This window comes from Hemiscyllium ocellatum, chromosome 43, assembly GCF_020745735.1.
Source record: "Hemiscyllium ocellatum isolate sHemOce1 chromosome 43, sHemOce1.pat.X.cur, whole genome shotgun sequence".
Lineage (NCBI taxonomy): Eukaryota > Metazoa > Chordata > Chondrichthyes > Orectolobiformes > Hemiscylliidae > Hemiscyllium > Hemiscyllium ocellatum.
Window position 1 is genome coordinate 18,522,581 of NC_083443.1, and position 17,005 is coordinate 18,539,585.

At 40.2% G+C, this 17,005-nt stretch overlaps 2 protein-coding genes across 3 annotated transcripts in view; one reads left to right on the forward strand and one right to left on the reverse strand.

Annotated features, from left to right (window-relative positions):
* Positions 1–1,921, forward strand: part of mtg1 (mitochondrial ribosome-associated GTPase 1) — a 38,998-nt gene extending 37,077 nt beyond the window's left edge. Inside the window, exon 11 of the mRNA XM_060854071.1 lies at positions 248–1,921. Within this exon, the coding sequence (XP_060710054.1) occupies positions 248–345 (98 nt within the window). The 3' untranslated portion in view covers positions 346–1,921. The remainder of the gene's footprint in view (positions 1–247) is intronic.
* Positions 1,922–8,674: 6,753 nt separating this feature from the next.
* sprn (shadow of prion protein) lies at positions 8,675–15,422 on the reverse strand. 2 transcript variants are annotated; one of them, XM_060854354.1, is made up of 3 exons: positions 15,234–15,422; positions 11,351–11,476; positions 8,675–9,254 (listed from the first exon to the last, which is right to left on the reverse strand). In XM_060854354.1, exon 3 carries the CDS (start codon positions 9,233–9,235, stop codon positions 8,780–8,782), a length of 456 nt encoding a protein of 151 aa, XP_060710337.1. In that variant the 5' UTR covers positions 9,236–9,254; positions 11,351–11,476; positions 15,234–15,422; the 3' UTR covers positions 8,675–8,779. The 2 variants fall into 2 exon arrangements, with proteins under 2 accessions (XP_060710337.1, XP_060710336.1); XM_060854353.1 differs by having other exon boundaries at positions 11,345–11,476.
* Between the last annotated feature and the right edge of the window lie 1,583 nt (positions 15,423–17,005).

Genomic DNA, 17,005 nt, shown 5'->3' on the forward strand with positions numbered 1-17,005 from the left:
GTCAAATCATTAAATCATTTTCTATGTTAGAGTATTACTTACCTATTGCGATAGCATTGTATATTTAGATCAGATAATTAAAAGTATGCATATTTTTTCAAGTTGAGTAATAATTCACACTTTGGAATTAAATACCCAAATGTGTTGGTGCCTCCTTATTAATGTTTGATGTGATTAGCTTCTGATGGCATTTAATTGAAGTTGTACATAACTGGATCAAAATTACTGTATGTGCTGCAATTTCTAGGTGACATAAACATCCTCATGCCAAACTACAGTGCAGCTGCATATGACTTCATCAGGGCATTCCGGAAAGGTGAACTGGGAAAGGTCATGCTGGACTGACGTTAACGCACCTAGTTTTAAACAATGAAGAGCAGAACATCTTACCAAAGATTTGAGATGGCCAAAGTTCCATTGTGGGAACGATCTGCATCACAGTGTATTGGAGCACTTCTTAAAATACCTTTCACGTCATGTGAAATACTAATTCAAAAATGAATGTTGCCTGACTGATGAACATGTTGAACATGGCTGTTTTATGTTCAAAGTTCAAGGGTTTCATTCTCGGTGAGTTTTGGGAATGACAACCAAATAAAGTTGGGAACTCTTGTACAAATGCCAAATGGTTGGAAACAGCCTGAATATATAATACTCATGACAAAAATAAAGAACTGAACAATAAATCCATCACTGCTGCCTTTTCAGATCAGGTAAAAACTGAGAGTAGTTTTGGTTAAAAATATGCGATGTAGTTTTTTGCAAGTCGGTCAAGATATCAACACAGTCTTCAATAAAACTAGGTTACATGAAGAAGTTTCACAATTGCCCCAATTTTAGTCAAAATTAAGAAATGACTAACTTTAATTGTTTTTTTTGAATATTAGTTAACATAGCAAGTGCTGACAGTGCCACAAGAAGATTTGATTTGAATAAATTAATGAACTTCAGTCATATGCCCAGGTTCATTATACTGGTTGTGTTTACATTATCAATATTCATTCAAAACTTTAGACTCAGTAACTCCTTTCCATTTCATTGTCATTTTGTCTTTCGTATTTATCATTTTTAAGCAAGTATATATATTGTTAAAAGTTATTTAATTCCATCTTTTGTAATATTTTCTGATCGAATAGCTCCTCATGAGCATATGTGCCCCATCACCACCCCTAACTTTTAGTTAATTATCTTTATTGTCCAAGATGAATTGTGGTCTGCTGTGTCAGAAGTGATTTTTGAAATGATTAAAGTTTTGCGTTTGCATAAAACGTGGTCAGTTATTTTGGTATGTCCTCTATGTGACAAACCTAAATTCGCTCTGCATTGGCCTAGATTCATTAGATTCGTTCTGTGTCCACTGGAAATTGTTCCATTTTGGTCCCTTCAGTGACATGAGACTCTTGGGTTCACTCTTGTGTCCAATTCATTCTTTAAAGATCACATTGTACAGTTGAATATGGAATGTATCACGATGCATTTAGATTCTTTCATCTACTCTGGGTGCAGCAGCCATTATTTAAATCAATATGAGACAGCACTAAAATCACATTACGAAGTTTAATGCATTGAATTTCTGAATCTACTTTAGTTTTAGTGCAAGTCCAAATGACCTGTAATTCCCCTGTGGCAGTTAGAAGACACCCAGTTACCTTTGTGAAAATAACAAGTGGGTATAGTCCACTTACTAAAGGGATCGTGAAAAGTATGCTCATGTCCCCTCACGTTCCAGGTTGTGAATACTGTGGAGTTTTTTTTTTATACATTCAGCTCAAACATCGAACAAATTTCCAGTAGGTAATGATGTGCTTTATCATGAAGCATGAGGCATCTTAACTCGATCACTATTTGTGTATTTCTGCCGCATTTGATGCTGTGTGTAAAATATAAATTATGGAAAAGAATAAAATAAAAATTAAATCAAGCAATTTTGAATTCATCACATCATTTGGCAAAAATTGTTCCTTTCCCCGACCTATCATTGCTACTTCCATTTTGTACTTTAACATGTCGTAGAGATGCACAGCGTGGCAACACACCCTTCAGTCCAACTCACCCATGCCAACCAGATATTCTAAATTAATCTAGTCCCATTTTCTAGCATTTGGCCCATATCTGTCTCTATACCCTTCTTCATGTACCCATCCAGATGCCTTTTAAATTTTGTAATTGTACCATCCTCCACTACCTTCTCGGGCAGTTCATTCAATATATGCACCACCTTCTGCATGAAAACATTGCCCCTTGGGTCCCATTTAAATCTTTCCTTTCTCACCTTAAACCTGTGCCATCTAGTCGTGGATTCCCCCACCCCTGGGGAAAATACCTTTACTATTCACAGTTAAAAATCACACAACACCAGGTTTTGGTCCAACAGGTTTAATTGGAAGCACACTAGCTTTCGGAGCGACGCTCCTTCATCAGGTAATTGTCACAATCACCTGATGAAGGAGCGTCCCTCCGAAAGCTACTGTGCTTCCAATTAAAGCTGTTGGACTATAACCTGGTGTTGTGTGATTTTTAACTGTGTACACCCCAGTCCAACACCGGCATCTCCAAATCATGTTTACTATTCACCTTATCCATGTCTCTCATGATTTTATACCTCTATAAGGTACCCTCTATAAGCCTTCATCATTCCAGGGAAAATAGCCCCATCCTATTCAGCCTGGCCCTCCAGCTCAAATCTTCTAACCCTGGCAACATTGTTGTCAGTCTTTTCTGAACATTTTCAGGTTTCACAACATCTTTTCTATGGCAGGAAGATCAGAAGTGAATGCAGTATTCCAAAAGTGGGTAACCAATGTCCTGTGGAGCCGCAACATGACCTCCCAACTCCTATGCTGAATGAACTGTCCAATAAAGGCAAGCATACCAAAGGCCACCTTCATTATTCCAACTGCCTGTGGCTCCACTTTCAAGGAACTATGCACCTACACCTCAAGGTCTCTTTGTTCACCAACATTCCTCAAGACCCTACCTTAGGTGTGTAAGGCATGCCCTGATATGCCTTACCAGTGCTATATTAGGTCATTGTTACAGCATAGCTTAAAGAATGCCATGTGAATCTGCTTTCATGTATAGCCATCATCAGAAACATTTAAAACAAACATTGTCAGATCTTGAGTGTAGTAATCTGAAACAGAATCATTTGACAACCTGTTTATATTGTCTTTCTTCAGTACTAATGTGATCTCAGCTTCTGTTAACAGTCCATTATTATCAGCTCCCAGTACACAGCCGTTCCTTTATTGAAGTTCAGATTCAACATCTCAAAATGTGGAGGGTGTTAATTAAAGGACGAGAGAATACTCACTTTCTCCTTTAACCTGTTCTCTTAAAAAAAACCCTATCACTGGCATCCACAAATCACTAATTGTTGATTTTATTTCAGCATGTCTCCTCATGTTCTCAGACATGGTGGTGTCCCGGGTTTTGAGAACCTTTGTAATTCACCAAAAACAGCTTCAATTTTAGAAAAACGTCACCTCCTGAAAACTGTCTAAGTAGACAGATATATTGGCGTGGAGGAGACAATAGTCCGTGACTTTACCCAACCTGTGAGATTGGGAGTCGCAGGCTTCTAAACAGGAATGGCTGCCATGAAACCCCAAATGAACACTAACAGTCTAGGAATCTTTTAAGTCTTTGTTTTTTCCTATTTTTGGTGGGTGTGGCCTAACACAGAACTCTGAGGCCTGATCGCTGGTACCAAAAAAAGTTCGAGAAAAAAAAATCTGCAGATGCTGGAATCCAAAGTAGACAAGCAGGAGGCTGGAAGAACACAGCAAATCAGGCGGTGTAGAAGTCAATATTTCATGTGTAACCCTTCTTCAGATTCCAAAGAAAGATTAGATTGCTTACATTGTGGAAGCAGACCCTTCGGCCCAAGTCCACACCGACCCGCCGAAGCACAACCCACCCAGATCCATTCCCCTACATTTTACCCCTGCACCTAACACTACAGGCAATTTAGCATGGCCAATTCACCTAACCTGCACATTTTTGGACTGTGGGAGGAAACCCACACAGACACGGGGAGAATGTGCAAACTTTTCACACAGTCAGTTGTCTGAGGCAGGAATTGAACCCAGGTCTCTGGTACTATGAGGCAGCAGTGCTAACCACCGTGCCAAGGCCTGTTATAAGTTTTTTAAACGCTGTAGTTGAAACAATTCCCATCATAATGAACTTCTCTCTATAACCACGGTAAAATCAAAAGCTAAGCCCTCTACCATTGGTTAGTAGCTGAAGCTGCCCTCAACCTCTAGGGTTTCAGCAAGTTTGAGGCAATACAGTGGGATGTGACCGGGGAAATGTAAAACTCACAGCATCCATAATAAACTTTTGTACGAGTGACATTGATGAATCGTCTGCTTGAATGATCTGTGTCCCTTAACTGTTAACATCATCTCACGGTGCAAATCATTTATGTAATTGTTTCTGGAACAGACTCATACAGTTGCAAGAGGATAAGACATGTCCCATTCACACAAGAATATATTTTATCAATAGAACAACTTAATCTTCCTCACTTCTAACTAAAATGGATCATTTTAATGATAAAACACTGTGCAATAAGTCTTTTATTGTAAGGAAATATTTTTTCATACAGTGAAGGAATCACCAAACGGAAACCATTACAACTTATTAACAATACAGAATATTGTGGCACATTATGTTGATGTAAGTTACACAGTTTTAGTCTATCCAAGAAAAGTTTCAAATATTTTGTCACATCATAAAATGTAACATTACAATTTACCAAGTATATAACTTCACCAAACAACGCATTCTCTGTAACAGTACACCACAAATCAGCTTAGAGAGTAGTTATCATTTTGAGCACTGCCTTTGGACTGCATATAAAGTGGAAACCTGTTCTTCCCATAACATTACCTTATAAAATATTATTGGCAGTATTATTGTAACTAAACTACTTGTTACTATATAAAATGTTTGAAACATCATTTCCACTTTTAAGATATCAAAGGAACTTCAAATAGGCTACAAAACTATTCACAACACAAAAGCAAAACACTGAATGTTGTAAAATTTGAAGTAACATAAAAGTGCTGGAAAAATTCAGCAGATCTGGCTGCATCAGTGGTGAGAAACAACAGTAATGTTTCAGGCCAATGACCTTTCATTAGAACTGAAGAAAAATAGAAATGGAAGAGCCATGATCTTTATCCCTCCAGCTTCCCCACCACCACTCAAAAGACTTGCATTTAGGAAAAATAGTAGGCCATTCAGCCCATCAAACCTGTTCCACTATTAAAAATTATCATTGCTTTTACCCATACTAACTCCAAAATCCATGCTATTGGTAATTAGAAATCTGATCAACCCTTACTTTAAGCATGTTGGAAGACTGAGTTTCTCCAGTGTTCTTGGGTAAAGAATTTCAAAGATTCATAACTCTGAGTAAAAGAAATTCTCCTCATCTCAGTCCTAAATGGCATACATTTTATTAGTGAGTTTTGAGAAGGTTTGTAGCTCAGGTTGAGATTCTGGATGTAGGTTTACTCAATGAACTTCCAACTCATCAATAAAGTACATTTTATTTTTAAATTGTGCTCCTTGCTTCTGTTTCTCCTTAGTTCTGATTAAACAGCATCAAACTAAAACATTAATCTCTCTCTCTCTCTCTGCCTCTTAGAGTTGCTTTCACCTGCTGAGTTTTTCCGGCTTTAATATCTATCTACAAATTGGTTTGACAGTCTCATATTGTAAAGACCAGCAAGACTTCATTATATGCAGAGGTTAAGTCGCTGCTTTTCCCCATCAGGGTTTTATTATATCTAAACCTTGCACCTTCTATTGAGAGAAAGAACGTTTAAAATTTAAAGGAAAAATAAGTTTGGCAATCAAAATACTTCATGTAATTCTATTTGAAAATTTTCAAAATTGATTGACAGATTTCTGTTGGGTAAGGGCTTATTGCTGAAGCAAATTTACATTTAGTTCATCCCGTTGAATAAATGTCCTATATTTTTATATTGATTGTCTTGGGTATTTTTAAAATAATTTGGGTGTTTCTGCTCAGGCCAGCATTTATTGCCGATCTTTCATCGTTCTTGAGGAGATGGTTATGGGCTGCCATCTTGAATCGCTTTAGTGTGATTGGGGCGGGTGGTCCAGGTTATTTTTCTCACAGTGACAGTAAAGGAACAGCGATGTATCTTCAAGTTGGGCTGGTGAATGGCTTGCAGGGGAACTTGCAGGTGGTGGTGTTCCCTTGTATCTGCTGCCCCTATCTTTCTAAAAGTAACAATAATGCAGTGATCCCGCTGTCAAGGAAAGGCCGCCAGCATTCTCAAAGATCCATCCCACCCTGGCAATGTTTTTCTACACCCTATATCATTGGGGAGAAGGTACAGGAACCTAAACAGACGCACCAATCGGTTTCGTAACAGTTTTTACCCTACTGGTGTTAGAATACTGATTGGACTCACAAACTCTTAACATTCGCCTGTATCTGTGTTTTTGTTTTTGTCACTGCTTACGTATTATTTACTATCTATGCTACTTAACTCAGTGATCTGTCTGTATTGCTCGCAAAACAAAGCTTTTCACTGTGCCTCAGTACACATGACAATAAATTCAATTCAATTCACCAACACCAGCTACACTGACTTAGATGGTTTTCTTAAATGAAAAATACTGTGAGATATTGTTCTAAAATCGATCAGGATGCATTTATGTTTAATCAGTTAATGTCAGGGGTGAAAGCCCTGGTCACCCTAAGACTGCACACACAAAGGGAAAGGGTAGTATTTTGAAGAATTAAAATCTGTTGTTATCGACTGAATCAAGATAATGTTTAAGAATTTTGTAGATTTTCCTTTTGTGATACAGAGCAGAAGAAGTGTTCAAAATTGTCTGGAGTCTGAGGAAAAAGGGAAAAATTCTTTCAACCATCAGGATTTTCAATAATAAAAAGCCCCAGATTTAAGGTAGATGGCGAATACAGCAGAGGGGTTATGAGGAATGTTTTAACATAGTGAGTTATGATCTCCAGTACACTTCCTGAGGGGGTCATAGAAATAGATTCAATGATAACTTTCAAAAGGAAACTGGCTAAAGACATGGAAAGAAAGATTTGCAGTGTTCTGGAAAAAGAACAGGGAGTGGGATTAATTGGGTAGTGCTTTCAAAGAACCAGTATAGCTCAGTGGGCCAAATAGCCTCCTGTGTTATGGGATTCTAGGCTATCATCCGAGTGCACTATTGCTTCAGCTCCTGATGCTTAAACAGATTGTCCTCATACGCACACACTTTCTCACTGTAGGAATCAACCTGATTTTGTTTATTCCGTAGCCCAGGGACACCTGTGGAGTGCATATATTAAAATATAAGCTTGTAAATTATGCATTATTTTTGACAGACCAGTCTTCAAACACAAAATTCACTGCTTTGAATGTTCTTATTGCCTGTTCAGGTTAAAGTCATGAGCTGTCAGAACATTTGTGATTTTCACCTATGATAACATCTGTTTGAAAACACTAAGTGTAATATTAAATCACTTAGTTGGACAACTCGTTACGTTGAACACTACAGCACACAGATAGGTTGTTCTGTCCAAGCAATGTAGTCAATGCTCCACTTAAACCTACACTTGTTCAATTTAATTCACCTCAGTACTGCTGTGCTCTTCCAGCACCACTAGTCCAGAATGCCAATACTGGATTCTGGATCAGTGGTGCTGGAAGAGCACAGCAGTTCAGGCAGCATCCAACGAGCAGCGAAATCGACATTTCAGGCAAAAGCCCTTCATCAGGAATTAGAATGCCAATACTCCATCTATTCCTTTCTCTCTCTGGTCCTTAGCTAACTTCCTGTGAACTACAAGTCAAGTTTTCTGCGGTACTGAGTTCTGCATTCTTACAACTCTTGATAAAAACAATTCTCCAGAAATCCCTTAATACTAAGTCTTATATTTATGGCCTTTAGTTTTGGACTCTCTCAGATATGGAAATAGCTCTGTGTATCTCATAAATACTAGTTGGACTCCAGCTTCTAGTAACACAATGACAGATCCAATTGGCATCAAATGTTCCAAGCACCAATAAGGCAGTTATACTCACATTCTGCATGAGGAGAGTTTTAATATTCCATATTGCTCCAATGAATGAAATACAATTTCCCTTTATCAATATTTTTTAAAAATGGAGCAATTCAAATTCTGTAGCGGAGTACATCTGGAAGTGGTCAGCATGTACAATCTTGGCTTCTTACCAGATATAATCTAACATCCATCAGAATCCTGCCAAATTTATAAAAAAAACTTTTCATATGGTCTGCTGAACTGTCTGTAACATCAAACTTCAAGAGACTAAGGTCGATTTATATCCATTTTAGGAAAAGTTGAGCCACATTTATACAATGTTGCCTTGTGTTCACAATGGCATATTTGCGAAGGCTAGCAGATAGCAAACCCAGAAGGGACTGGTGGATCATTTAGCTTTCTGGTGGAGGTTGATGGAAACAGCACTTATTTTTAAAGATAACTTTGTAACAATTCCATATATTAATCAGTTCCTACCACAACATAGTAATTTGCAAACTGACATTACCGCAGCAAAAACAACCATAAATACACTGCAGTTTGATTCTTATCTGAAACTGTTAGAACTCATAATCTACTATGCTGTCTAAATCTATTCAATGCCATAAATGAGTGATGTGTCTATGAACAATACTAAAGCACCGATGAAATTCCTAAAGAGACCGATGATTGTAGCTGTGGTAGAGCCATTGAGCACCGCTCTCTGGGGTCTTAAAGTTGGACATATTTGAAGGTCAGCACGGAACAGATGGATGATAAGCTGTAGGAAGGCCAGAAAGATGAGGCTGAGGATGTCCAGGCTCTATAGCTGTACACTCCTCCGTCAGATGTGCAGTTTTTGACTGGGACGCAGCTCATGTTAACATAGCTCTGTGCATCCTCATCCCAAATCAGCCTTGAACCCCGCAATCTGCCCGCTGCGTATCCAACTGCAAGTCCAGCTGCAGCTCCAGCCGCTGCCCCTGCTACTGCCACTCGGGCTTTGGAGCCGTAGGACCCGTAGCGACTGGGGTGACTGACCCGTACCCGGGGTACGCGGAGACGCCCGCGGGCAGAACCCCGGGCTGACCCCCGAGCCCCTCCTCTCCCTCCCTTGCAAGTGCCATTCTCACAGAAGGTGGCTACCAGCAGAATGACCATCCAACATACGGCTGTCGTCCTATTCATGATGAAGTATTCAAGAGACCTGAAAAGATTAGCATCATTTAGATGTGTTAAAATCTAAAGCAGCTTCTTTTATTAAACAAATAGCATGAAATCCAGAGTATAACATGGCACAGTGGCTCAGCGGTTAGCACTGCAGCCTCACAACACCAGGGACCCGGGTTCAATTCCACCCTCGGGTAACTGTCTGTGTGGAGTTTGCACATTCTCCCTGTGTCTGTGTGGGTTCGCTCCGGTTTCCTCCTAAAGATGTGCAGGTTGGGTGGATTGGCCATGCTAAATTGCCCACATTGTTCAGGTTAGGTGTATTCGTCAGGGATAAGTGTAGGGTATGGGTCTGGGTGGGTACTTTTCAGAGGGTTGGTGTGGACTTGTTGGGCACCGAGTAGCCTATTTCCACACTGTAGGGATTTTATAAATACAGCAAAATGCTTCTCAAAGTCAATGACTGGGAATTATTTTTTAAGCCAAATGTAAATTTTCTGTGAACTCATTCAGACTGATGTTTTTCAGATTAGAATAGGAAATAGCTCATTTTCAATCCCTAATCTCAACAAGAGGAATGGACTCAAGAAGTTCTAAAATAAAACAAATAATTGCGGATGCTGGAGACCTGGAACAAAAACAGAAATTGCTGGAGAAACGCAGCAGGTCCAGTGGCTATGAAGAGTGATAGAATCCCTACAGCGCGGAAGCAGGCCATTCGGCCCATCAAGTCCACACTGACCCTCCGAAGAGCATCCCACCCAGGCCCAACCCCCTACTATCCTTTCCCTGTAACCCAGAGGGGAGGCATGGGGCAGAACTGCTGAGGTGTGGAAAGGAGCAGGATGGATGTTGGACTGGAGATCAGTGCGGATGGTTAGTGTCTTGCAAGCCTTGTCAGACCATGTGTGGAAGCCCCCTGCACTGATCTACGGCAATGTCATGTTTATCTAGTAATCTGTCTGCCTAGCTGACTGTAAGGTTTATCCTTTTAACTTTTTTCACATTTTCTAGCTTATAATTAATGAATCCCTGTAAGGTAATGTGACATTTTTTTCTTTATTTTGTAGCTACAAGGACTTGAGTACACATGACAATAAACCATTGTAATTCGAGCCCTGCATTTCTCCATGGCTAACCCACCTAGCCCGCACCTCCTGGTCACTATGGGCAATTTTGTGTGAACAATCCACCTAACCTGCATATCTTTGGACTGTGGGAGGAAATCAGAGCAACTGGAGGAAACCCACACAGACACTGGGACAATGCACAAACTCCACATAAACAGTAACCAAGGGTAGAATAAAACCCAGGTTCCTGGCACTGTGAGGCAGCGGTGCTAATCACTGAGCCACCGTCTCACCCATTTTATAGAATCACTGGATTCAAAACATTAACTCTAGCTTCTCCACATAGATGCTGGTAAGTTTCACCATCAATTTCTGTTTCTCCTTCAGAATTTCCAATCCATGTTGTGAGTTAAAAATGAGAAAACCTACCTTGCAAAGTCACTTCTGTAAATCCAATAACAAAATTTCAGATGTTATTTTCTCCACATTTCTTGCTGTGTTGTTCCATCGTATTCTACTTTGTTTTGGTGTCACTATCCCTCATACTTGCAACATTGACCTTGTAATTCCACATTTAAATCAACCCAGTGGTTTAACTTAGTTCCTGCAATATTTGGTGTAGGAGGACATGGCAGAAAGTCAGTGAGCTAAAACCAACAGATTGTGGACACAAGGATTGTGTCACTACCGACAACTGAGTGAACTTGTTTGGGGGTCAACTAAAGAAGTCAGAGTCCAAAGGGCTTTTATTGCGCCTGGGAGAGAAATTGCCAACATGTCCCCGATAGCAACTTTGGATAAAACAAACCCACATTTTTTTACAGGGCTTTTATTAGCAATGGTTCCCTCTCCAATAAGCTGCTGTGTATTAAGTCATGAGGTGGTGGTGCTGGTGTTGGACAAGGGTAGACAAGGTGTCCTGTAACTTCTGTCTGTGTATTAAGTACCACAATATATACCTGGTCTGGTACACGTTCAGAAACAATAGCTATGAGATGCAGGCAAGAGAAGCAGTTAAATCATGAATTATTTTGGTTCAATTATTTTCTATACTTACTCATACCATCAAGTGTAGAGATTTTTTTAAAATTTGTTTTAATCACATTGACATTCCTTTGTATAACCATTGTGCCATCACCTGGGCCTAATCTACACTCAATGGAAATTTCTCGCTCCCTTCTCACTGTCCCTGCAACACAAAGTGAAAATGGTTAAAGACAGGCCAAAAATAAAATCGTACACTCATGACATTAACAGAATATTGCACTTTGAAACATTTGACACAACTAGAATTTATTGTATGAGGCAAACAAATATAAAGGACGCACATGATGAAAACATTGTCAATTTCTTTCATATGCAGATGTATATTTCCACCATTAGACCTCCTGGCTAAAGAGTATTTCTAGGCACAACAGTTGCGTTTCACAATGTCACAAAATATGATGGTTAGGTAATAGAGATGGAACTGAAGAACAATGAGGAACTCAGTGGACAACACAGGCTGCAGACTGACCATTTAGATCGCTGCTCAAATCTGTTATATGTGTTCCAAATATTGAATTAAATAGCTTCTCTCAAGTGCGATCCAGTTCAAAAAGGGGGAATTTTTGTTTCAGTTAAAGGTGAAATATTAAATTTAGTTTTAAGTGCCCCTATTTTTGTAAGGGAGATAAAGATCTGTTATTGGAATGAGAGGTTACAAATGATAAATTGTGGCTTTATTCACTAGAAAAGATTTTGAAGAGTGAATAGTGAAAGGTAGATTCTACAATTGGTACTTTCAAATCATGAGAACATGAACTCAGGATTACCCACTAGAAGACAGGAAAGGAAATTTCATAGTGATTCAAAAGTTAAATAGCTTATGATAAACAACGAATGAAACAGAAACTGAAATGAATGAGACTCAATACTGAAAGCATATTTAGTTTTTATTATTCATTCAGGGGATGTGGATGTTGGGTAAGGTTTTTGGATGGTGGTGGTCTGTCGCTTGAACCGTTGCAGTCCATATGCTGTAGGTGCACCCACAACGATATGAGAGAGAGAGTTCCAGGATATTGACCCAGTGACAGTGAAGAAATGGTGATATATTTCCAATTCAAGGTGGTGAATGACTTGGAGGGGAGCTTGCAAGTGGTGATGGTTTCATGCTTATGCTGACCTATCCTTCTGCATGGGGTTGGTCATGTGTCTGGAAGGTGCTGACTAAGGACCTTTGGTGAATTTGTGCGGTGCATCTTGTCGATGGTAAAAACTGCTGTCACTGTGCGTCAGTGATGGAGGGGTGAATGTTTACGGATTTGGTGTCAATCAAGCGGGCTGCTTTTCCCTGGATGATGTTGAGCTTTCTGAGTATTGCTGGAGCTGCACTCATCCACATGAGTGAGGAATATCACATCACACTCGTAACTTGTGCCTTGTAGGCGATGCACAGGCTTTGGAGAGCGAGGAGGTGAATTACTAGCTACAGGATTCCTGGTCTCTGTCCTGCTCTTGGAGACACAACATTTATATAGTCAGTCCAGTTCAGTTAGTGGTAAGCCTCAGGATGTTGATGTGTCAGACAGTTCTGGTCAAGGTATCTATCTACAAGCCCAGACAGTAACACTTATCTTGAAACAATGAAAATACCATAGGGAATTTCAAATTGATGTAGTTAATATAGGAAGCAGAGGAAGAAAGGAGAAGAATTTAGGTCAGAAATTATCCACGAAGCATGTAAGTAACTATAGTGGCAAATGGTGGATTTATCACCAGATCGACACAATGAGATGCAATTGGGTCATGAATGTTTTTACTTGAAGAACGATCACATACTTAGATGTACAGTTTTCATTGGCCATAACATACCACTGTGCTTAGTTGGTTCACGTTTGGAGATTTTACAGTTTCAGAAATGACAATTTATAATTTCAATTGACAAACTCTGTTGTGCAAATGATTCACATCAGAATCAGTCCTTATGAGTTACACTATGGACAATTTTAATCGACCCATTCAGTGTTATGATATCTCTCTGGAGCAGGTGGGATTCAAACCTGAGTCTTGTGATCCAGAGATGGAGACACCGACACTATGCTACAAGATTCCTCCTCACAACATTATCCATTTAGACTGATCTACATTTAATAATATAGCATTGTTGTGCCACCCCTAATCGGTACAGTTCTCCTTTACACCCTGCTTATTATAGCAACACAATTCCATAAATCATTAAATTGTGTTATTTAATTTCTTCAGAATTTAATGGAACCCTGCCTCAGGTTTCTATACCTGGGTCATCTGTTACTGCAGTTGAGTACATCCACAAAGTTACAAAAAGACAGATAAAACAATCACTGTTCCTGTAGAACTCCCAAACACAATGAACATACTAATCATTTCAATACATTCAATATGTCAAATAAAACACATTATGTTTGCGTTTCCTGTGCAGTTTTACCATTTCTAATGGAAATTACCTATTTGATCTTACCACACTGTAATGACATATTTGCATGAGTAGATTGGTAGTATAGCCCCATTGGCAGGTACTATTATCACAATTACCTGGTCCAATTAGCCTCACTCGCTAATCACCAGCAGCCTTGTCTCATCCTGAGCAGCACGTGCGCACCATTCAGGTAGATAAGCAGTTTGATATGCTCCTCACAAAATGACTTTACAGCATTATAGTCTGATCCTGTGACATGTCTCAATGCATTCATTCAATTAACTGTAAAAATTGACAAGTGTTGATCTATCTCATGATTTGGAGATGCCGGTGTTGGACTGGGGTGGACAAAGTTAAAAATCACACAACACCAGGTTACAGTCCAACAGGTTTATTTGGAAGCACTAGCTTTCGGAGTGACGCTCCTTCATCAGGTGATTGTGAAGCTCCAAAAGCTAGTACTTCCAAATAAACCTGTTGGACTATAACCTGGTGTATGAAGGAACAGCGTTCCGAAAGCTAGTGCTCCCAAATAAACCTGTTAGACTATAACCTGGTGTATGAAGGAACAGCGCTCCGAAAGCTAGTACTTCCAAATAAACCTGTTAGACTATAACCTGGTGTATGAAGGAACAGCGCTCCGAAAGCTAGTACTTCCAAATAAACCTGTTGGACTATAACCTGGTGTTGTGTGATTTTTAACTTGGATCTCAGTATCTTCACAGCACCTGCTGATGGTATTCTGCCCTGAGTCAGGTTGTAGGCTCATTCGCACAGAGGATTCTTAAAGCCAATTGCTAAGGAAGAATTGCAGAGCTGGCTTCCCACTGCCTTATTACCTTGGGAGACAAGTGAGCTGTAACCATGGCTGAGGCACGACAGCGACCATTTACAATGTGAGGCGGCTAACCATACCCTTCTAACCCATTGACCCTCCCGGACTGAAATCCAACAGGCCCCTCACTATGGTTCTCTATAGTGGGTGCGAACACATAAACCCTGTGGGCTCAGACCTTTATCAACGCAGTTATCACTATGTCACTGCCATAGCTACGGAAATCCTCTGTAAAAATATATTATTGATCGGTATTGTAAAACACCGACCTTTCTTCCACTTCTATTGTGTAAATAAAATTATTTATAAAGTGTAACAATGCAATGCTAACGTCCAAATTCTGATTCTGATTTCCTAAGGAGTGGGTTCAAATTACCAACCTGTCATTTAGTCAAGCAGAGAATGCTGAATCCAAATTCATTATTTCATGCACCCATTGATGATGGCAGTTTTGATCTGAATCTAACACACAGCGGAGCAGTCATTTCTCTTTGTATAAATGCTTAGGGATTTTTTTTTACTCGGGTTCATTATTATTGAATAAATCAAGCGTGGCATTTTTCTTTTGTCAGTCGTGTCTCTTTTCGTTTTCAGAAATGCCACTATCCCCTGTCTTTGTTGGACAATTCTCATATCTCCATTCTTAAATCAAGAGCCCAGTATTGTACTCACCTCTGGCAAGGTTTGGAGTCAGTGTGGCTGATCAGCTAGACTGCAGTTAATGGCGCGGGGTAGGCACTTATCCCACTCGCTGCTCTCTTTCTCAAAGCCTCTCCCCGTCTCCACACCGTCAAATCCTAATCGGGTTATGATTTAGGGACAGACCTGAAATAAAACCAGCGCCTGCGTCCGCAATGCCACTGAATTTGCAGGCGAGAGTTCAGAACAGAGTGTAAATGCAATGAACTGACTTAGCACCAGAGAAAAAAAGACAGACGTGAAACAGAGAGAGAGAGAGAAAAATCAAATCCCAAGTAGGTGGGGCTCTGTGGCAACGACATGTTACACATCCCCCTGGTTACAGCTACGAGATATAAAAAATCTCCGTCCTGATCACAAAATCTCTTCACATTTTAGTCGCCATTATTGAAAGGATTGTCTGAAATACATGTGCAGATCTCTTTTATTCTATTTTACACTGAAATTCATTGATTCCGTTATTTCGGACTGTTGTTTACTCTCCTTTTTATATATGTGAAGTAATATTGTTCTGTTTCCAAATCCAATGTTCCTGTATTAAATATCAGTTTCCTGTGTAGGCACGGCATTTTTTTTAAACAAAGCTTTCATGGAATAGAACAATACAGCACAGAACAGGCCCTTCAGCCCACGATGTTGTGTCGAACATTTGTCCTAGCTTAAGCACCTATCCATGTACCTATCCAATTGCCACTTAAAGGTCACCAATGATTCTGACTCTGCCACTCCCACAGGCAGCGCATTCAATGCCCCCACCATCTCTGGATAAAGAATCTACCCCTGACATCCCCCCCATGCCTTCCACCCTTCACCTTAAATTTATGTCCCTTGTAACACTCTGTTGTACCCAGGGAAAAAGTCTCTGACTGTCTACTCTATCTATTCCCCTGATCATCTTATAAACCTCTATCAAGTCACCCCTCATCCTTCGCCGTTCCAATGAGAAAAGGCCTAGCACTCTCATCCTATCCTCGTACAACTTATTCTCCATTCCAGGCAACATCCTGGTAAATCTCCTCTGCACCCTCTCCAAAGCTTCCACGTCCTTCTTAAAATAAGGCGACCAGAACTGCACACAGTACTCCAAATGTGGCCTTACCAAGGTCCTATACAGCTGCAACATCACCTCAAGACTCTTGAATTCAATCCCTCTGCTAATACACCATAGGCCTTCTTACAAGCTCTATCCACCTGAGTGGCAACTTTCAAAGAGCTATGAACATAGACCCCAAGATCCCTCTGCTCTTCCACCTTACTAAGAACCCTACCGTTAACCCTGTATTCCGCATTCTTATTTGTCCTTCCAAAATGGATAACCTCACACTTAACAGGGTTGAACTCCATCTGCCACTCCTCAGCCCAGCTCTGCATCATATCTAAGTCCCTTTGCAGCCGACAACAGCCCTCCTCACTATCCACAACTCCACCAATCTTCGTATCGTCTGCAAATTTACTGACCCACCCTTCGACTCCCTCTTCCAAGTCATTAATAAAAATTTCAAACAGCAGAGGACCCAGAACTGATCCCTGCGGAACTCCACTTGTAACTGGGCTCCAGGCTAACTATTTACCATCTACCACCACTCTCTGACTTTGACCGGTTAGCCAGTTCTCTATCCAACTGGCCAAACTCCCCATTATCCCATGCCTCCTGACTTTCCGCATAAGCCTACCATGGGGAAACTTATCAAAAGCCTTACTAAAATCCATGTTCACTACATCCACTGCTCTACCCTCATCCACAT